The following is a 22,306-nucleotide window of genomic DNA, read 5'->3' as shown; positions in this document are numbered from 1 at the left end:
GGAGGCATCCGGTGAGTATGAGATGCTCCTGTCTGCACGCTATGGCCCATTCTAGTTTTCTCTTGACATTTCTGCATAGACTAGATAAAGGCTGAAAATGGGGAAGAGTTTAGAATAGTGCACGTGTGTGTGAGAAAGACACTGTTTGTTTGAAGATACTTTTGCGTACTCCCCAAACGAATGGCTGAGATCATTCCAAACAATCAACCTGCCCAAGGAAAATGAAAGCACTGACTGGATCCGGACAATGTTTTTTCTTTGACTCCACATCAGTAGATAAATCTACTTAAAAACCCACCAACACCTTATAAGATTTAAATTAAACATTTTAGAATATTCCAGGGGAGGGGGGGGGGCAGTTTGCAATTCCCCCCCCCCCCAGCCCGCCTCCCTCCCAACCCCTTAATTACTGTACGCAGTCCCACCCTGGTCAGACCATATGGCTTTTGTGTGCTAGCAGGTCAGTAGTGCTGGTCAAGCTCCAAGCGGCCTGTGCGTCTGTGTGTGTGTGTGTGTGGGGAGGGGAGGGGCGGGGTGTAAAGGAGATTGGGGGCAGGGAGGGGAGTGAGTGGGAGGCTGTGTTGTTGGTGCCATGAGTGTCATGAACAGATAACCATTAAAAAAAAAACACACACATACACAGCCATGTGTTGATAGAAGCAAAACCGTTTAAAAACATTCATATTGTCGCATCGCTTGGTTGTCGGTACTACTGTGAATCTAAAATGTTTTTTTAATCATTTATTAATGTGATTAGTATCTTACTGCATTACCACCACATGTGTAGTCTACACACTTTAGATCACGATACTGCGGATACAGTACTAGCTAAGCAATTAAGTCATGAAGACAACCTAGCTTTGTTATTGAGTGGACAAATTAAGTTCCCACAGTAAATGTAAGCCGCCAATATCTAAAATATTTTCGGACAGAAATTTTCTTAAGCAAATGTTTTTATGACCAATTTTCATCACCAATTGAGCAATTCTTCCATCTTAACAAAAATAGTTCAGTATTACTTTTGATATTCTAAATTATAGTTTGGATTGACATTTTTTAAGTTGTTTCATGTAAGATGGTAAAATGTTTAATATGCGTACCAAACAGTATCAGTGCAGTCCTGTACTAATCCAAACTAAAAATATGACAATGAAACTGTTGTTAATTTATGGCCAAAAGTCGATATGAAAGTCTACACACCCCTGTTCAAATGGGCAGTTTTTGTGTTATAAAAAATAAACCATCCATCCATTTTGTGAGCTGCGTATCCTCACGAGGGTTGAAGAGTGCTGGAACCAATCCAGCTGTCATCAGGGAGAAAAACCCTGAACTAGTTGCCAGCCAATTGCAGGGTACATGAAGCCAGACAACAGTCGCACTCACAATCACACCTCGGGGCAATTTTAGAGTGTACAATTAATGTTGCATGATTTTCGAAAGTGGGAAGAATCTGGAGTGCCCGGAGAAAACCCACCCAGGCACGGGGAGAACATGCAAACTCCACACAAGCGGGGTTCGGGATTTGAATCCGGTCCTCAGAACTGTGAGGCCAACGCTCTGCAGCTGCTCTACCGTTCCACCCAGGATAAATCATTGAGGGCAAAAAAATTCCACCACGTAGGTGACCTAGCAATCACATTCAACTCACAACAGCACAAAAATGCCAGCAGCTGGGATAGGCAGCAGCAGTCCCGTGACCCTTGTGAGGATAAGTGGGTCAGAAAATGGATGGATGGAATTTTCAGGGCATTAAATCCACCACGGACCACATGAGAAGAGGGTCATCATCAACTTGAGAAAATGTGGTACAACAGTGATATTACCAAGAACTGGACATCCCTCCAAAATTCATAAGAAAACTGGTCAGGGAGGCTGCCACAGAGCTATAGCAGCAACACTGAGGGTAGTGCAGGAATTTCGAACAAGTGTCCTGTTTAGTACATGTGACAGCAAGACAGTACTGTATTTTCTTCTTCTTCTTCAGTTGTCTGGCCTATGGCAAAGGGAGCAAGACAAAAGCCTTTCTGACATCTCTAATTTATCACATGTGGGAAAATATTATGCTCTGATGAAATCAAGGTTGATCTGTTTAACCATGATTACAAAAGTTATGATTGGTGGAAAAAAAAAAAAAAAAATCTTGCTCATAACATGAAGAACACCATTACAGTAAAGGTTTGGGGCTGTTTGTCTTCAGGTGGAATTTGCCTGAAGTCAAGGTGGTGGGAATTAGACAGTATTACCAAACATCAGTCAGTGTCTGCTTGAAAGCAAAACATGTCCTCACCCCCAAAAAGGCACTAAAAGGATTGATGTCCACTGAATCCTGGTTAATATAAAGGTGAATGTCATGTGGTGAATTCTGACCACCACATCCCCGGTTGTAAGATGTGTTCAGGTACGACCACCTTATCTCAGTTTTCTTTTCACTCCCCCCTCCAATCCACTTTATCTTGGTTCTCGGTCACATCAATGCTAGAAAAAGCTTTGAAATTAATGATCGTCTAATTTCTTTACGTCACAAAAACAAGGTATTTGAATAAGATATATGCTGTGACCAAAAATCTGATTTGATGTTTCGATACAGTTCTGGTATTGGAGTTTGACAGAGTACATCTTAAAACACAGAAATGCCCGAACTGAAGTCATTTTCCTGATTGAGTGGTTTGCAAATAATTTAATATAAAAAGGCCGATTACTCACTAATCCTCCACGAGACTAAACGTTCCCGAAATGATTCCAGAGAAGCAGAATATCATCGAGCAGCTGTCCGAGATGCAGTATTTCTAGCACGCATTTATTAGACTGTGTGAATTGCTACCGCCCAGGCCCATTTAAAGCCAATTGAGTGCGAGACGTCACGCGAGCTTCATCCCGGCAAAGGCCTTCTGAACAAAGACACACTTCAAACCTTACCTTTGTATAACATAACATAACTGAGTAACGCTTATTTGGAACTGCGCACGAGCTATTTTTACTTTGGTTTCACACAACCGTCATTAGCAACCGCCGATTCATTCGGAGAGATGAGGCCGGATTAATGCAACGAAAATTGAAATGTTATGCCTGAAGTGACTTTTACCCATTTGGTGTTGAATCTCATCCAACTGTTTCTCCTCAGCGTCAACGGAAGATACATCATGCATCATTTGAACTTCAGCAAATGGTCACACATGCAATAAAATGTAAAACGCTCTTCCACCTGATGGCGATTACACGAAGAGCCACTCGTGAAATCAAAGGTTAGAAAAACAATAGCGCCACCCCGTGGTCACTTATCAAACTGCGATGACAAACAGAATTTAGTTTATTCTGCCATAAATGTCACGCAGGGTCACGCGAAGGACGCTTTCATTCATTTCATAGATGATGAATGATAACATTTGTCAAAAATACTAAAGTAAAATTGAAATGGAAAAGTACGTTAAACCAGACTTTCAACTCGTTTTTGAAACCCCATGAAACAATTGATAAACTGTTCCGCTGGGATATACTGACACGGTTTCAAGAGCAAACGCAACAACTTTTCAGACAGGCATAAATCACACACTAATAGATCACGTCTCTTCTCCTAGTGCGCAGTTGGTTTACTTAAAAAAACAAACAAAAACAAAAAAACAACCACACAACTGTACACAAATGTACATGACTTTTTACAGTTCAAATGGCTTGTTAGGTATACAATCAAATCTCGTATGGAGTTACAAAACATGGAAGTTATTTCCCATTGTATATTGAAAACGAATGATAATGGATCAAGATGGAAATAACCACCATAAGGGATGCATAAAACTCTTAATGTAAGGAAATGTGATTGTTTTACCACTATGGAAGTATAAAATATTGACGATACGGGTGCTTTAAAATTCACAAAATTATATTTGCTTTAAGTACAGTGAAGAAAACAAGTATTTGAACACCCTGCTATATTGCAAGTTCTCCCATTTAGAAATCATGGAGGGGTCTTAAATTTTCATCGAAGATGCATGTCCACTGTGAGAGAGAATCTAAAAAGAAAAATCCAGAAATCACAATGTATGATTTTTCTACCTATTTATTGGTGTGATACAGCTGCAAATAAGTATTTGAACACCTGTCTATCAGCTAGAATCCGAACCCTCAAAGACCTGTTAGTCCGCCTTAAAAAGTCCACCTCCACTCCATGTATCCTGAATCAGATGCACCTGTGTGGGAGGTTGGTAGCTGCATAAGACACCTGTGCACCAGTAAGACTCAAACTTGTAACATGGCCAAGACCAAAGAGCTGTCCAAAGAAACCGGAGACAAAATTGTACAACTGCACACGGCTGGAAAGGGCTATGGAGAAATTGCCAGCTTGGTGAAAAAAGGTCCACTGTTGGAGCAGTAATTAGAAAGTGGAAGAAGCTAAACATGACAGTCAATCTCAATCGGAGTCGAGCCCCATGCAAGATATCACCTTGTGGGGTCTCAATGATCCTTAAAAAGGTGAGGAATCAGCCCAGGACTACGCGACAGGACTTGGTCAATGACCTGAAAAGAGCTGGGACCACCGTTTCCAAGGTGACTCTTGGTAATACACGAAAAGGTCATGGTTTGAAATCATGCATGGCACGGAAGCTTCCCCTGCTTCAACCAACACATGTCAAGGCCCGTCTTAAGTTTGCCAATGACCATTTGGATGATACAGAGGAGTCATGGGAGAAGGTTTTGTGGTCACATGAGACCAAAATGGGACTTTTTGGTTACAACTCCACTTACCGTGTTTGGAGGAAAACGAATGATGAGTTCCATCCCAAAAACACTATCCCTACTGTAAAGCATGGAGGCATCATGCTTTGGGGTTGTTTTTCTGCACATGGGACAAGACGACTGGTATGTATGAAGGAGAGGATGACTGCGGCCATGTATTGTGAAATTTTGGGGAACACCCTCTTTCCCTCAGTCCGAGCATTGAAGATGGGTCGTGGCTGGGTCTTTCAACATGGCAATGACCCGAAGCACACAGCCGGGAAAACCAAGGAGTGGCTTCGTAAAAAGCATATCAAGATTCTGCCGTGGCTTAGCCAGTCTCCTGACATAAACCCAATATCAAATCTTTGGAGGGAGCTGAAACTCTGCATTTCTCAGCGACAGCCCAGAAACCTGTCTGATCTAGAGAAGATCTGTGTGGAGGAGTGGACCAAAATCCCTCCTCCAGTGTGCAAACCTGGTGAACAACTACAGGAAATGTTTGACCTCTGTAATTGCAAATAAAAGCTACTGTACCAAATATTAACATTGGGTTTCTCGGGTGCTCCAATACCTATTTGCAGCTGTATCACACAAATGAATAATTAAAAAAAAAAAAAAAAAAAAAAAAATCATACATTGTGATTTCTGGATTTTTCTTTTTAGATTCTCTCTCTCAGAGTGGACAGGCACCTACGATGAAAATTTCAGACCCTTCCATGATTTCCAAGTGGGAGAACTTGCAATATAGCAGGGTGTTCAAATACTTATTTTCTTCACTGTATATGTACAGTTGAGACAGCCTCCAGCAAATAATTTCTTAACTTCTGAGACATCTAAAATAGCCATCATAAGTGGGAATTCAAGAACAAATATGCCTGAAGAATTCCTAAACAACATAAGGTGCCGAGATGATTTGAAGGCTGAACACATGGAGAAAAGTTCGAGAAATGTGGCACATGATTTTGTTGCACACTCAAGGAATGAGCCTCAGAAGAATGCTGAATTTTCAATTGGTTAAAACATTTCTTTTTAGAGGCGGGACAGTAGACCAGGTGGAAAGTGTTGGCCTCACAGTTCTGAGGACCCGGGTTCAATCCCAATCTGCCTGTGTAGAGTTAGCATGTTCTCCCAGTGCTTGCGTGATTTCCTCCCACATCCTAAAAACATGCATTAATTGCACACTCTAACTTGTCCATAGGTGTGGCTGTGAGTGTGACTGTTGTCTGTCTCCATGTGCTCTGCGATTGGCTGGCAACCAGTTCAGGATCTACCCTGCCTCCTGCCTGATGACAGCTGGGATTGACTCTTGTGACCTTCATGAGAATAAGCAGCTCACAAAATGCATGGATTTCCTTTTAGAAGGAGGTCAGGTGGTATGGATGCTGCTGCCCCACTAAGAAATTCATTCCATTCATGAAAGTCATTTCAAAAATTCGTATCCAGAACTTCCCTCACATTAGATACTGAGCAAGTTTGTAATTTGATGTACAGTACATTATTTCACACTGTGTATGAATTGTAGACACTTCTTAGTTTGGTGAAGGTATGTACACAGCAGAGGGAGTTTTGAAGGTTTTGCAGAAGTCATTGTTCATGTCTCTACATTTTAGATTCCCATTATACAGTATAGAACAGTCACAATAAAAACCTATGCAGGTATATTTTCAACTTGTCCTCTCTTGTCCACTTTGATCCCAGCTCGACATCTTCTCTCCAAATGGAGAGAATTTACCACTTGCCCCTCTTGCTCCAGTCCTTGGGTGTGAAATGAAGACATTTTGGATCTATACGGGTGTGTCTCTTCTGCATGGCTCTTTCGTGTCCATCCACAATGTCCTCTGACAGTGTCAGGATGTACTGGCCCTTCATTAGAGGCAAAACAAACAGGAAAATGGTACACGTAATTCTACATTACAGCTCGGACAGGAAAATGCCAATTCTTCCATCAATAAATAGATACATAGATGGTATACCATGTGATATCGACGACATAAAAGTTCACGTAATTGGCATTTTTGTTTCTGTGGTTAGCAGTGAGATTTTCCCCATTAAAATTGCCACCTTAGCTCCCCTCCAAAAAAGGCAGGAAAACACTGATCTTAAACATCACTCTTCTAAATAAAAGCTCAAGTTATGAAATAAATCTCATGTGCTACAACTAGACTAACATGCTCATACGGACGGAGAAATTTCCAGCCAAGTGTCATATTTCAACAAGATCGCTGGTGGATAAAATAAATGATTTTGAACTCCGTTTTATGCACCACACCAGAGATACTACGTTAGAGAGATACAGACTCATTAAACTACCGTATTTTCCGCACTATAAGGCTCACCTAAGAGCCTTTAATTTTCCCAAAAGCTGACAGTGCGCCTTATTATAATTCAGTGCGCCTTATACATGGATCAATATTGAGCTGCGACAGGTCTCGCAACTACAGTAAGCAACCGCCGACTCCATTTTCCCCTGTAGAAGAACGAGCGGAACGTGGTGCATGCTGGGATATATGACTGCACAAAGCATGCCATTTCATTTCCATTCGTGTGTTTGTGTAAAGACCCAAAAATGACTCCTATACTACACTACTACAATACTAAGTCACTGTCTTTGTTTCGGGGAAAATAAAACTGTTTATTCATTTTGGGAGTGAACAGAGTTGTCAGAACGCTTTGTAATCTATTAATAAAGTTTAACTGACATTCCCTTTAGCGCAGCGCCATCTAATGAATGCTTAACGTAACCTCAGCCTCTACTGTAGCCTCTATTCTATGCGCCTTATAATGCGGCGCACCTTAGATATGAATAAAGTTTTACAATAGGCCATTTATTGAAGGTGCGCCTTATAATCCAGTGCACCTTACAGTGCGGAAAATACGGTAGTCTCGCGGTCATCTGGGATGCTATGCGAGTATATAAAATCTGATGTGATAGTATCTGATGACTGTCACCAATATCTTCTCGGTCTTGGTGGGTGGAGCGAATGTTCAGTTCGCTTGCATGAACAAGCTTGCTCCTCTTCGGTGAAGAGGAGAGCCATATCCTGCTGCAGCATGATTGGAAATTCCACTTGAGTACAGTACTACGTAGGACGCACCAAGCTGCAAAATGGTTGGCTGCTGTATTGCTCGTAGAGCATGATGCAAATGGTCTGTCTTGCCTCGGGTGCATTCAGAAATTCAATACGACACACTAAGTGAGAGTGCACACGTTGAGCCATCATCATCAAGGCTAACCTAATGCAACCGTATGACATACACAAATAATGAAAACAAAGGAAAAAAAGGAAAAGGAGTTGCATGAGCCGAACCGAACGGGTCATATGGTTCCAATTAAAATGGGTTACCTAGCCTGTTTGGACAGTATTCAAAATAATACAAAATTCCTTGATCGCTCACCTTATAATAGTTGATCAGATTGAGGTACTGCAGTGTTGAAATAACATCTTCTTTCTTAACACTTGTGATCTCACTGATCTCACTACAGGTAATTAAAAGAAAAAAGAAAAAAAAAAAAGAGTTGGGAAATTGTGCTTCACAATCAAAATGTTGATTAAAATCCAACGCTTGTGTACTTGATGGTAATCTGGGGCCTCTCGCCATTGTCAGGTTTCAGGTCCATGAGAATCTCCAAAATGGTCTGTGACCAGTAGGAGCGATAAGACAACAGGCCGAGGTCCGAGAGGGGCTTCTCTGGCGTGCCCGTCTTTCCCTCAACCTTGGACAGCTCGTAACCTGAAGGACAAGATGAGGTAGCGTTTCGGAAAACATGCCCATTTGCTGATCACAACTCTTTGTGCACTCACTAAACTCGATGAGCAGTTTCCCATAACCTCTCCGCTGATAAGGAGGCAATGTCAGGATACAAGCCACATTATAATCCTCAGTTGACTCTTTTTCCTAAAGGAAATAAAAAAATAAATAAATAAAACACAATAGGAATGTATCCATGTGTACTGCAGATGAACAAGTGCATACCTTTGAGAAGTATCCAACTATATGGAAGCCTTTGGAGTCATATTCTGTCATTACATAGAACAGGAAAGGGTCTGTGTCGTAGTACAATGTTTTGTGGTCCAGGAAACACTTCGCAAGTAAACACAAGTTCTGGGAATAATTCTAAAAAGATTTGATAGATGTAGTGAATGAGCAGTGGAGAAACTTATAATGCAGTTTAAAAGGCAGAATATTAAATATCAGAACTAACTTTATTTTTTCTGCCATCAATCTCAAAGAATGAGATGGTCCCTTTGCGGTAGATCTCGTTGCCTGGAGGATGTCTGAGGTTACATTTTGTCTGATCAAAGATAGAGGAAAATGCAATCAGACTAACCAGCAGGATTTGGAAGATTCAACCAGTTTTCTAAAGATGTTTTGTTTACCAAATGTCTCTGGAGACACTTTAGACTTTTGAGGTACTTGAGGCAGAATTCACAGAGGTAGAGAATGGGCAGTGACGTAAGTTCCTGTGGGTATGGAGAAAAGTACCACGGCTTCAGCCGGTGACGACCGAGTTCTATACACTCAATGTTTTTCATTCGGGTGACGATGTCGTCGTGGCTGCGATCCGACACCAGACTGCCTGTCATACGGGGTGCAGAAGGGATGCCATCAGAACTGTCCTGTGAATCCTGTGGGGGGGGGGAGACATTGGCTATTAGACCAAAGCATAATTTCTCAGATTTTTGGGACATTTCTTACCCCCCAAATTAAAATGTTTCTTCAATAAATTAAATGTTTTGTTTCTTTGAGCCACATGTAGAATCACATTGGTTGTACATGTTACCAAAAACACTACACTTGGACCCAATTGGGCACAGCATCATTTGGCAGCAACACACAAATTGTCAATAACAGGAAATCAAACAGACCTCTGGCGGTGGTAGAAAGACACTGGCACTTTGAGGCTTGTTATACTGCAAAACCTTTATCATCTAGCAGAAAGAGACACACAAAAACACGGGCTTTTGGAAACTAAAGGGGAATGTAGTTATTTGTATTTTACACCGTCAACAGTTTGGTGACTGGGGCAGATGGAGATCAGTCTGTCAATCAAACATTGCTGTAGAATATTTAAGAAGGGTTATCAGGAATGGGTCTGCATTGCGGATAAGGAGTCTGGATTGGAACAGTTTTCTACCTTGTGATGTTAAATTGTCTTTGGTGGCTATGTTTACATGAGCCCAAAATGAGACAAGCTCCTCTTAGTGTTTATCACGTAGTACTGCAGTTTGAAGTCATGTTTAGTAGAAATATTATTCATCGTAAACGTTAGCTTCATCATGAGAGTCAAAACTACATTAAAAATAGCAACAAAAGATTCAACTAATAAACAATGCTGGGAACTGGAGACAAACTAGTAAGTACAGTAACAAAATAAAAATCAAATCGCGATGAAGGATGTATGCTTCCTTTTGTGTGGGTAAGCATTTTTAAAACTATACTCACATCATTAGTCATAAAGTAATGAAATCCAAGAGCTGTATTAATTCTGCAATAAAAAATGTTCAGTATATGATTAGATATTAATTTGTCACGTCTATTTTTGTATTTTAGAATGGCAGAGAACATTACTGCATAAACCAGGGAGGGTGTTCAAACTTGTTGCTGCCTATCATAAAACACCAACATTTTTGTAGTGGAATAATTTTTAGGGGCTCACGGGGGTAATTAATATGAACATTAAGTGTAAACGAAAATGTTGTTTCTCTAATTATGAAAGACTGCTTCTGTCTTTGTAGGGCATGTCCAACAAACCAAAGAGGCAATCTGCTACAATGCTAGCCTTGATCAAATTTATTTTCAAATGTTTCCGGTATGAGTGAGGTAAGGAAGCACTCGTGTTTAATCTCCTTTTACCACAGATGACCAATAAGGACAAATATCTTCATGTTATCTAAACTATGAAGAACAATCTTGTTTTGCAACACTGTGAGAATTCATATTTACGTGGAGAAAGAAGCAGCACATCCTGACTCATCTTTGGACAGTCCTCATGTTTATATCGCTAAATGTTTATCTTATGTTGGGCAATCTATTTTGGTTTGCCAGAGAGAATTGTGACATGACTGTTTCACCAATGTTATGCAAATAAAAGTGATGCTTCACTGCATTTTACAAAATCAAATGGAGCCAGGAAGTCACGTCTGTACTCTCTGCGCAGCGGCATGGGCCACACAGAATCCCACTTTTTTAAGATGACTTATTTACATGAAACATGGAAGGAATCTGTTTACCTTAAAAAATAGGCTTACCTGTGACCAGAGTAAGGATAAGTGGTAGGGAAAATGGATGGATGGATTACAAAAAGAACACCCATGCACAGTCATGATAACCTAAAATGTCACCATTTCATCTTACAAGAATCCACTTGAGAAAAATGAGACTTTTTCAGTCTGCATTTGCAAATTTAAATGCACAGGGGAATACAACCACCAGGTCAAACACAGTACATAAATGCAAACTGCAGCTCACTTGATCCAATCAAGACACAAAGTTAGTTTGTTTGGTGCGGTTGAAAGGTCTGTCTGTGCATTCAAAAGGAGCAGGGAGAAAAACAATCTGCAACCTCCACACAGCATCAAATATGTATATTTTTTCACTGAAATGAAATTTCCACTTGTTTCTCATCTACTGTACTGATTGAGGATTACTTTTTTCTTTTACTTGAATCATATTATCCTAAAGGATAAGTAACTGTTACTCGGGATCAATTTTTGGCTACTCTACCCACCTTTTTATGCGTGTTGAAAAATGAGGCGCCAGATGAGACAAAATAACCAATCATCTTTAAAAAAAAGTCATTCAATTACAACTATCATATTTAATCATTGAGGAGACCAGCAATTTCTTTTTCTCAGGATTGTGACTGGTGAGATCGGCACCAACACACCTGTCCTCCTAGTGAGGATAGGTGGTTCAGAATATTAATGAATGGATATTGTAGAGTAATTTCCCTTTGTATTGAATAAAGGTCTAAATATCGTATGGTGTCCATTGTTCTGCAAATATTTGTAATGAATGCAGAAAATATCCACATGGATATAACATCACACCTCTACAAGGTGAAAAATTAATGGACAACCAACAGGCACGCAAGTAATCATACCCTAGTGGCATACCTCATCTGTGGGTCCACAATTGGCTTTCCTTTTCCTGCCGGGTTGAGAGGGGATGAGCCTTCGAGCAGTGCCATTCTTCAGAAACAACAAAGGCATTATGCAGGTGAAATCTTTTTAAAAAGATCTTAAAATATAAGATGGATGTTTATTACTGTCGTGAGGGAAGATATCTGGTCATGGTCTTCTCGGGTCTTGAAGGTGTTGGTCTCTCTCACAGCGGGGTAAACAGCTGCCGGAGAAGCCTCAGTTGAAGCTGGCAGGGAGGGCACAGGGGGGGCAGGCGGCACCTGCGGTACCAGAGGGACCGGCTCCACTTTTCTCTTCTGCAGTGAACAAGTTGTTACGACAGACTGCTTCATTCATGATCGGCAGCGATATGCATCTTTCCAAACAAAAAGGTAACTTAATGAGATGTTGGCCCGTTTTAGTTGGCATCAAGGAGTACAACCTGCAGCCTACGTGAGCTGAGAATGAGTCTGATTCATTGCCACAGCTGATTCAATCAAGTATCTTAATTTGTTTTGGCTGTCTTTGGGTTAAATGGAAATGGCACCTTATTTACATCTGGTGTTAAGATATGATAAAAACAGGTCAGGTACAGTGTAAAAACATTAAAAATGTCAGAAAAATGTACTCGCTGGATTTAAATATAATTCCCTAGTAGAGTGTGCCCTTGCCCATTCGCAGTTTACCATTCGCAGCCCTGCTTATTCACAGATTTTGGGCCCCAATTTTTGTAAAGTTTTTTTTTTTTTTTTAATGTACCATTTTTCATGATCATAGAGGTCTTAAATTATTTTCTGAATAGACGAGGTGCCACATTAAACATGGCGACTTACAACGTGGCGCAATTTATGTGCACACTTTGAGTTCCGACATTTGCAAATGTTGTGTGACTTTTCCAACAAAGTACACTCAAACACACTTGTTACACAATTAGCAAGCATGCTAGCACGTGTACGTAAGCTACCATATGATGGAGGCACTGCTGGCACAAAGAGTTCCGCAAAGCATGCTGGGAGGAAGTAAATAGCGCTTAAAGTGCATGTTTTCTGTCAATTATTTCTTGAGTCATTCTTTTATGTTTCATCATTTGCTAGTTATGCTATTCTCTTTGCTGTTGTGTGACAATTTTAGTTTCGATGTCACACAGTGAGTGTGTACAAATTTGTCAGTAGTGGCCTGTAGGGTAACATTAACTTCTTCTGCGAACAGGTGAGAAGTGCAATTCTTCTTTGCTGCCTCATGAGTGCCACCACATGTTAACTAACATAGATGCTATAACACATGCTGGCAGGCATGCTCAGAGTATAACCAGTGTGTTCAAGTATACATCATTGGACAAGTCACACAACAACTGTGCACAAAAGGTATGTTGTCCATTTTGGAGAAAAAAATTTAAGACTTAAATGCATCCTATGGTTGCAAGAATATGGTACATATGATACATTAGTATATTAATACTGCATCCATTTTTTCGCAGATTTTTGTTATTCGTGGGGGTGTAAGGAATGTAACCCCATCGTGAATAACGGGGACCACTGTATTGTTAATGTTGTAATGTTCAACTGTAATGTCTCAAAATAATGTATGAATACTCATAAAGTGTTTACTAGGGGTTATACAGACTAGTCGAGCTAACTTCTCAACAGTTATGATTGTGAATTTTTTTCCAGCCCACACTATCAAAGTAGGAGAGTAGGAAATTACTACACTGCACAAGAAGAGGTCCTTGATTACTTGCAAAGACTGTAAATTTCCACCATACAGAATTCGCTGGCGTGGTGGGCGCAGAACGAGGACAGGTTCCTCCACTTGTCCAAATTGTTCAAATGGCACCTGGCTGTACCAAGAGGCAAGATCTCTGTCAGTGACTATAGATTACTGCAATGCATCCCCCTCTCCTGTGACCCCCCCCCCCTCCCAAAATGAAAAAAGTTATAGTACATCACTCCTAACTTGTCAAAGTTTAATCACCTCAACGCTAACTTAAAAAACTCAAGCTTTAAAAAAAAGCTTGTACATACTGTACAAATGACGGGATCAGATCTTGGTCACTTACATCAGGACTTCCTACAGTGTACCCTGACCCGTTAATATACGGTAAAACAAGATGCATGTTAACACCAGGAGTAAACAGGGTCTTTTGCTCTTTCGGTAATGGTTAAATTCAAGTTGTACCGGAGTGGGGAGGGTTTTGCCTCTGGAAGGAGCTGTGGCAGATTGTAGGTTGAGATCTAGACTCTTCCTCTGAATTGAACAGAAAGGAAGAGAAGCAGGTTGGGTTAACTGACATTCGTATGGGCCTTGAGGTCATTACTCTGATGGACGCATAGTCCAACTGGTGGTTGTTATTCACCATTAATACAGCATTAGTAACGGGTACGTTCAGAAACTCAATCTGACACTGCGCTCTTCGAGTGCAGTGTTCAGAGAAGCACAGCGCGCTCCATATTGTGTGATTTCATGATAAAGCCAGTTAGGCATTGGCAGGGACAGGTCAGTCTATGCGCCGTACTGAATCTGTCAGTTCCGTGACTTCGATCTCGTCCTGCTTGACGCTCCGGCCGCTCTCAGTCAGAGCGGCAGGAGTGTGCACCAGTGCTCGCAGAGTGCAGTGCTCTGAATAACCAAACTTTTTAAAAGTTCCAGGGTGTAGAGAGCGCTCTTGAAGTGAACTTCTGAACATACCCAACATCTCTAAGCACTTAATACCAAGGCACAAATAATGGCCTTCCACTCAAACAACACATTTTACTTAGATAACAATGGTTGAGATACACAGTGACAGGACCAACTACCAACAGATGAACCAGCTTTTAAATTACTCAATTTTTCTTACATTAGTAGCTGTATATAACGTTGATAATTTTAATCCAATTCTCTACATAGAAGGTGTGTCTAAAATAAAGCTGTTAAAGATAAATTGTTAACGCTTGATTAATCACTCCCCAAAAATGATTCCATTAATATAGTCAGATTAATCACAATTTCTTCTTCCTATACTTAAATTGCAGATGGATATCTGAACTGCAGCGCCGGGTGCTAAATGGTCAGTGATCAGCTCAATGCTTAAGCCGGTGCAAAGATAAGCGACTCCAACGGGTGTGCTCAAGAAATTTTGCTTCAAAAGTCAACCCGCATGGTGAACAACTGGTTAGCACATCTGCCTCACAATTCTGAGGACCTCGGTTCAATTACAGCCTTACCTGTGTGGAGTCTGGCTGTTCTTCCTGTGCCTGCATGGGTTTCTCTGGGTATTCTATTTTCCTCCCACATTTCAAAAACATACAGCATAGCTTGATTGAGGACTCTAAATTGTCCAAAGGTCTGCATGCGAGTGTGAACGCAATAATATACATAATTATTATTCTTATATACAATCATATAAATGGTGATCTTCCAAACAGACAGCATTCAAATGGCAGTCTGACACTTAAATTCTCTGTCTGTACGTAACAAAAAAGCAGCTGGTCCATCACAGAATTCCCTTTAAATGTGTGAATGGCCTTGATCTAAGCAGTGAACGCATAGTTCAGTATAACCATTGGAAATAACTTAAACATTTAAAAGTGGCATACATGAAAAGAAATCCACTGACCAATTCAGGTGAACTGGGCCGGGAGCCTGGAAGCCCATTCTTAGTTGGAGTTTTAGCTTCCTTTTTTGGAAACTGGAGTTTCTTCATGTCCAGCCTGTCTGCTGTGACCCACTCATCCAGACGTTTATTGACTGTGAACAAATGTTTTTCTGAATTGAGCCAACTCAGTTGTTTGAGACAATATCAGAGATGTGAAACAACAGATACTCACAGTCAATGTAGTGAACATAGTAGAGCTTTCTTCCCGACACTTCTTTCACACTTAAAATCTCAGCCAATGCTAGACAACGAGAGAGAAGTTTAAATAAAATACACAGTGTGTACAAGACCCATTTGCGCCCTAGCTTTCAACTTCCTGGCTCTGTCTAGAGATGTTGCTTTGGTATTTCCACATAATGGTCTTTTCTTTTGATGCCATCCATTTTTTGATGTGCACTCGTCTCTCTTCCTGCAAAGCACCAGAACAACATGATGCTACCACCTCTGTATTCAGTGGCATTCTCAGGCTTGCTAGCTTTCTGCTTTTTTTTTTTTTTTTCTTCAATGATGCTCATAATGATCAAACAGCTCAATTTTGTTTCATCAGAGCAGAGGACATGGTCTTTTTTATGTTTCTTTTGGAGTAATGGCCCCTTCCTGTCAAAGGCCTTTGAACCCATGTCTGTACGATACTTGTTTCACTCTGGATAATGACACTTTTTCCAGCTTCAGCCAACATCTTCACAATGTCTTTTACTTTTGGTCTTGTGTTGATATGCACATTTTGGGGGAAAAAAGTATGTTTATCTCTGAGCACAAAACGCTACAATCCTTCCTGAGCTATACGATGGCTTGACAGTCCCATGGCATTTTGACTTTAAGTATAATTGTTTGAACAGATATTCGTGACACCTTCAGGCATCTGGAAATTCCATCCAAGAATGAACCAAACTTGTGCAACTTCACAAATTCCTATCCTGATAGCTTGGCTGATTTCTTTAGACTTTTTCCAATTATTTTACACAAATAAGTAATGGGCTTCAGATGTGCCTAGTTTCAATACATCCACAGGTGTGCCTCAAATTCACTAAATGGTTGACAATAAACCAGTGAGAAGCTTCTCAAGCTATGCCATTGTTATCTGGGGCTTCCCAAATTGTTTAAAGGCATGGTGGTCTGTATCTAAATTTCTGACATTGAAGCAAATAATAAAATTTGTCTTAAAAAAACTAATTTCATTATTCTGACATTTAGTAAATAGAAATAATGTTGGTAATCCTAATTTACATAAAACAGGACAAGTCTGTTTTTGTCAGACATTAGGGGGGGGTGTATGTCAACAACATTTTCGAACTGTAAATACACATTAATGTAATGACTGATGATTGTAGTAGTGGTACATGGGAGGGGGCAATGTATTGTAGTCCACAATAACTGCCGTAAAACACTGGCAACGACATGAAATTTAGAGTTGGCGAAAAATGAGAACTGGATAGTGTCAAGAGTACCGTGATGCTGACACTGAACGAGACGACGAGTGAGTATTGTCCTCCAACTTTTAACTAGGTAAATCAATTAGAAATAATGACCACAAACAACACAAACAGACCAAACGTCAAACGACATCGATTGTTTAATTCATACATTTATAGCCAAAGTCAGTAATGGCTTTGCATGCCCCTTTTTGAGTCGAATGCCGGTGAGATTTGGCCATCTCAGCCACAAGAGACTTTACAAATGTCCTGAGCCAATAAAAGGTTATTACGAGACTGGAGCAACAACCTGGAGTGTATTAAAAACAACCGATGTCCGCTAGTTAGCGTTAGCTCGTTTAGCATGTAGGAAAAACAACCGAACAATGCTTACGCCACTCGTCTTCGTGTTCCTGGTTCTTACGAAGAACGGGAAGGCGACAACCCTCGACAATTTCGACCTGTCGAAAATAATGAGCTCGTGTTACACGCAGGGAATGGGCAATGACTGAATAATAACAGTACTTCGCTAGGAAACTAACCGATGATCCGCCGTCCGCCATTTTCGTCATCCTTGCTAGCCGGAGTGGGGTGTTGTGGGAAAATGCCGGTCGACGTCAAAGGTAAATAAACCAATCAAGAAATACGCTGACAGTATACGCGCTGAGCGGAAGTCAGCTAAAAACAAAACAACAACAAAAAAGTCAGTGTGCGTGCCAAGTTAAAATGTATTGCGTTCATTGTTTACATTTTATTTTTTAATCCATCTTAAAATAAAAATAACAAATTAAGAATTAAATTCAGAGTTAAGTATTTCCGGAAAGCATTTACTTACCATTTCAACAACTACGAGTAGGTTTTGCACCAAGTTTACCTCCTGAGCTAATATGGGAGCAAAACTGGATTTTGGATTGAATGAAATGTAATAGTTGGTGATGCAAAACGACATTCAAGATACAATATTCCATTGAGTTGTACCAATGATTGAAGAGGTACTTGAAGGTGAAAAGTGGCTGTGTTTTTTTTGTCCAAAACGTTTAGCTTCATTCAAGATCATGAACCATCCATTTATGCACATAAGATAGATGGACAGTTTTATCATAAGTGTTTGTGTGGAAACCCACATATTTGTCCTCTAGTTCAGAGGCACGCCGCAATCTTCAACTCCGACACATCTCTACAGAGAACAGAGGATGCGGATTACGACAACACTCCGCATACAATGCAATCCTGTAGACAACACTAAAGTCACAAAAAGTGGATCCACAGGTTGGTTAAGTACCACTGACATCAATGGCAAGAAAGTTTGATTGTTCTACTTGTCACGATACATTACTGGCATAGATGAGCTAGGATACATCTTCTGCAGTAAATTTCTTTTATCATTTTCTGCGAAAAAGTGAAAGTGGACAATGTACTGCAACAAACCTGATGATCTTTCACGGCACACAGACATCGGTAAGAATCACTAGTTTTATAGTGGTTGGCACATTTGTCTCACAGTTCTGAGATTTGTTGTTGAAATAGTGGCTCCAGCATTTCAGTGTTGAATACGCATACTCTCCCCATGCTCGTGTGGGTTTTTTCGAGGTTGTCTGGCTTCCTCACTCACTCACAGATTTTGCATGCAGATCAGGTTCGAAGACTAAATTGTGTGGGTGTGAGTGTAAATAGTTGTCTATTTGTGCCCTGGAATTGACTGGCGTCTAACCAGTCTAAAGGGAAACGATAAGGAGAACAAGCGCAAAACAAAATGGACGGACGGTTGCTGGGCTTCTTCCTATTTTTATGAGTGTAGCTTTGTAACTTCATGTGCAGTACATGCATCCATCCATTTTTGATACCACATCATGTATTTCCCTGGACTAGTCATCAGACGATAAAAGGCCACATATAGACAAAGAAAACGTTAACACTCACATTCAAATGGATACTTCAGACTCTTCACTCCAAGAGATTAATCTCACATGCATGCTCTGGGAAGATGGGCAGAACCCTGAGTACTGTGAGTTTTGAGGGTGCAATTGGACCTAAAATCGGATTCTGACACCAAAGTAGCAAATGAATCTTTAATTCAATAAAGATACAAAGTATCAAAAAAGCCTCGCTCTCTTCACGGTGGGTCTGAAAAAGAAGTACAAGAAGCAATCAGTCCAAGCAGACATTGCTGAGAAAAATCAAGGGGGAAAAAACGCTCAAAATTCCAACAAAGTAATGAACTGAAAAGCACTAATGAACACTAAAACCAAAAGTTAAACTAAGGGAGGTATTACAACTCGAAGCAAGCAATTCAAACAACTGAGAAGATAAGCAATGGGAACCAATACTATGCAAAGAACCAGCATCTTCTGGTGAGGAGTGGAAGTCAGACAGGAGGTTAAATGCAGGGGCTGATGAGTAATGGGGGACGGGGACAGCTGTAAGAGGAGAGCAGCGGACTTGGCCGGCCCTATCCAGCCCTGATACAAAAAGACAGAGGCAAAACAGGAAAGAGAACAGAACCGAAAATGACTCACAAGTATGTCGAGATAACCCACATAGGCAGATGTAAACTCCACATAGGAAGGCTGGAGGTGAGATTTAATCCCCAAGCATCAGCTGTGAGACAGAGGCATCAACCACTACCCCAACGTGCTCCCAATACTCCATGTAACTGTGTTTAGTAAAACAATTCCCTATTTACAAGCAATGGCAAAGGTTATAAATGAGCTTTATTTTTTATTTTTACAGATTTTAGTATGCAGAACTACATTTTCAATGAAAATGAACGTTAAATGAGACTCAAATCATAGACAAAAATCGGTCCTCACAAATCTGTGTGTATGACAACGTGTACACAAACAAACCATACATGACAGAACATCTGGTGACTTTGCAAAGTTATCAGGGGCAATAGTAAACATGACACGTAAAAGTATGTGAAAAGATACTTTCTGACTTGAACGTGCATTTACAGTAAATGCTGCATCCCTCCAACCTTTATACGTAGTCCCTTAATACAGCTGATATGATAAATGATATGATTCAATTAATAGATCTAAATAAATACTTTGGAGCATCACCCAGTAAGCTACAGAATAACACAAATTTAGGACAGTATAATCCTTTTGCATTTTGAAAGAGCATCCTTATGAATGTTGAATTATTTATTTTTTTGTCATTTTTGCTTTTCTTCAGAACTGCAGAGGCCAAGACTCTCAGGTTAAATGGTTCATGACTGGTGAGCACGGATTAATGACTTCAGCGCTACTGCTTTGTTCCTGTGTTGTGTTTCCTCCCCCCGCCCCCACAATCTCTGCATGTTACTTTCTTTCTTTCTTTCTTTACTTCTTTCTTTCTTTCTTTCTTTCTTTCTTTCTTTCTTTCTTCTTTCTTTCTTTCTTTCTTTCTTTCTCAAAGAGATCTTGCAGAGTCAGCAACCAGCTATGGGTTTTGATCTAATTTGAGGATGGTGAAAACGCTTATCTGTTGTGTTGGCAGTAAAATGACTCTGCATTATCTCCTTTTCAGTCACAATCTCCTGCACATGAGAGGCAATTATCTTGACAGGATCTGGCATTAAAGGCAATACCTTCCCTGTGGCATTAACATTTACATTTTTGCTTCCTCTCCTTAAAAGCATCGATTAACGTGTACATTAAATTGCATTTTTACTGAGCAGTCACAACTTTAAAAAAAAAAACATTTTCCTTACTGAGATGTGTCATTGAGCGTTACGTTAGAAATGCTATTGCAAACAATGCCATTGGCAATAAATTAAAGTGCTTAAACAGAGTTTGTATTTTAAAACATACAAGTGATGATCGTGAGGTGTCATGTTTGACAATCAAACGTCACAATATTTTCTATTGCTATCAATGACAAAACCGAACCCCCTGCTACCGTAATATTTTACCCAATTTCTAGAAAGGGAGTTACAATTCTTTTCATACCTGTGAAATGAACCGCCATGTACGAACCAGTGAGAACCACCTCTACGCTTCACACTTTTCACCTTAACACATTTTAAAAATAAAATGTATGATTGTTATTACAGTTATGATTATATCATAACAATACTGTATTTGTTGCTGTTATTATTACATATCCTCTTTTCACCAAATGCATCTCACAGACATCTGCAATGTCATATTTTTACTTCATTTCCCATTCACAGCAGTAATCCATCAGCTTTTTTTTCTTTTTAAATGTGATGCAAACCTGCCAACATTGCAAGATGATTACATTTAGATGGGATCATTATTATAACATGAAATTTCAGGTCCTATAGCGAACAGGAAACACTCTGTTTACTTTACAAGTAGCGCTCATCAAACTTTAAACGATGAAAAAAAAATGAAATATAATACAAATAAATAAGATATTAAAACATATACTGAAAAGTGCATTGTACTTGTATTTTTTCACAGCATAACATATCCACTGTACAATCATTGATTAAATACCTACATTACTTTATACATTCTAATAAGGATTACTAAGTAGCATAGATTGAGTAAGAAATATTTCATAGCAAGTCTACAGGAAAATAGTTGCATTGCCCTGAAACAAGGATGCGTGTGTGTGTGTGTGTGTGTGTGTGAAAGAGAAAGAGACAGACAGACAAACATGTATGGTGATATACTGTAAATTGTGTGCGCAAACATCCAGCACTGAAGCAGACAAAGCTTGTATCATTCTAGTTCAGAGGCACACAATCAGCCCAGCCAGCATTTCAAGTATCGAGCATTGTTTTGGAAAACGCGCATCGGTCAGACATCAGCAACGCCGAGTGATGCAGAGGAGAAAGAATAATTCCATCGTAGCTCATAGAGGGGTGGGAGGCAAAGGAATCAAACAAATACTTACACGGACTGCTTCAGAGTACAGAGTAACAGCGATTAGACGAGCATCTCTTTTTCTTTTTTTTTTTCCTGACCAAAGCTATTGCACTTCTCCTAAGTGCAGCCAGTACATTTAGGATAGCCCTCTGTGTCCGACTGAAAGGCGTACTCATGCCTGTTTTCTCCAAGGTTGTCTCCATGCTTTCTGGATGCTTCAGAGTACAAACGAGAAGTTATTGTCCTGGCAGCAAATGAGTAAGACTCACGAATGACATCTTTTACAAATCCTTAGTCCTCATCCGGTTGTTCATGTTCATGGTCCATCGAGGGGAGGGAGAAGTCATCCAGTGGCAGTTGGTACGTTACGATTGTATCCTCGAAAATGAGACACAGGATTCAAGGAAAGTGAGAAGCTCATAAAAGGTCTGGCACTTGAAGTTTCCACTTTCCCTGGTGACAACAGGAATGTATTTTTCATGAAAGACAGGCATCTTTGTTTCAAACAGAGGAGATGGGATTTCCAAAGAATCCAGGATGATGATCTAGACATTGAGAAGCAAGAAGTACTTTCTGTGCCACTTTTCTCTGAAATGAGTACAC

The 22,306-nt window shown here is 40.2% G+C and overlaps 2 protein-coding genes and 1 long non-coding RNA gene across 13 annotated transcripts in view; 1 reads left to right on the top strand and 2 right to left on the bottom strand.

The window, feature by feature from the left end:
- The window catches only part of sipa1 (signal-induced proliferation-associated 1), a 41,301-nt gene extending 38,061 nt beyond the window's left edge, over positions 1-3,240 (bottom strand). Inside the window, exons 1-2 of one of the 3 annotated variants that reach the window (XM_061802624.1) lie at positions 2,704-2,987; positions 1,824-1,993 (exon numbers count right to left, since the gene is read on the bottom strand). The gene's annotated coding sequence lies outside the window, so the exon portion shown is untranslated. Of the gene's footprint in view, positions 1-1,823; positions 1,994-2,703; positions 2,988-3,082 lie in introns of those variants that run through there. The other 2 variants (XM_061802621.1, XM_061802622.1) reach the window with 2 other exon arrangements.
- Positions 3,241-3,393: 153 nt separating this feature from the next.
- LOC133491888 (histone acetyltransferase KAT5) lies at positions 3,394-17,493 on the bottom strand. Of its 5 annotated transcripts, none has more exons than XM_061803593.1 (15): positions 17,426-17,493; positions 17,278-17,344; positions 15,644-15,712; positions 15,433-15,563; positions 14,013-14,081; positions 11,984-12,154; positions 11,832-11,906; positions 9,582-9,644; positions 9,093-9,341; positions 8,918-9,007; positions 8,689-8,829; positions 8,517-8,610; positions 8,286-8,445; positions 8,110-8,191; positions 3,395-6,576 (listed from the first exon to the last, which is right to left on the bottom strand). In XM_061803593.1, exons 1-15 carry the CDS (start codon positions 17,453-17,455, stop codon positions 6,442-6,444), a joined length of 1,626 nt encoding a protein of 541 aa, XP_061659577.1. In that variant the 5' UTR covers positions 17,456-17,493; the 3' UTR covers positions 3,395-6,441. The 5 variants fall into 5 exon arrangements, with proteins under 5 accessions (XP_061659578.1, XP_061659581.1, XP_061659577.1 ...); XM_061803596.1 differs by having other exon boundaries at positions 15,644-15,880; positions 17,426-17,467; XM_061803594.1 differs by lacking the exon at positions 9,582-9,644 and having other exon boundaries at positions 3,394-6,576; positions 17,426-17,487.
- On the top strand, positions 16,744-21,184 carry LOC133491889 (uncharacterized). Of its 5 annotated transcripts, none has more exons than XR_009792507.1 (4): positions 16,744-16,948; positions 18,023-18,152; positions 18,284-18,341; positions 20,061-21,184. It is a non-coding gene; the product is annotated as an uncharacterized LOC133491889 (long non-coding RNA). The 5 variants fall into 5 exon arrangements; XR_009792508.1 differs by lacking the exon at positions 16,744-16,948 and adding an exon at positions 17,531-17,586; XR_009792510.1 differs by lacking the exon at positions 16,744-16,948 and adding an exon at positions 17,564-17,586 and having other exon boundaries at positions 18,028-18,152.
- The last annotated feature ends 1,122 nt before the right edge of the window (positions 21,185-22,306 follow it).

The sequence above is a fragment of the Syngnathoides biaculeatus genome, chromosome 18 (genome assembly GCF_019802595.1).
Source record: "Syngnathoides biaculeatus isolate LvHL_M chromosome 18, ASM1980259v1, whole genome shotgun sequence".
Classification (NCBI taxonomy): Eukaryota; Metazoa; Chordata; class Actinopteri; order Syngnathiformes; family Syngnathidae; genus Syngnathoides; species Syngnathoides biaculeatus.
The sequence above is the reverse complement of the archived record's forward strand: the minus strand, read 5'-3'. Positions and strand labels throughout refer to the sequence as shown.

Excerpts from the sequence above, each read along its gene's own strand:
- LOC133491888 (XM_061803593.1), bottom strand. The coding sequence starts at position 17,455 with ATGACGAAAATGGCGGACGGCGGATCATCG. Across the intron at positions 17,345-17,425 it reads TGGCGGACGGCGGATCATCG|GTCGAAATTGTCGAGGGTTG; the intron begins GTTAGTTTCCTA and ends TATTTTCGACAG. Across the intron at positions 8,611-8,688 it reads TAGTTGGATACTTCTCAAAG|GAAAAAGAGTCAACTGAGGA; the intron begins GTATGCACTTGT and ends TATTTCCTTTAG.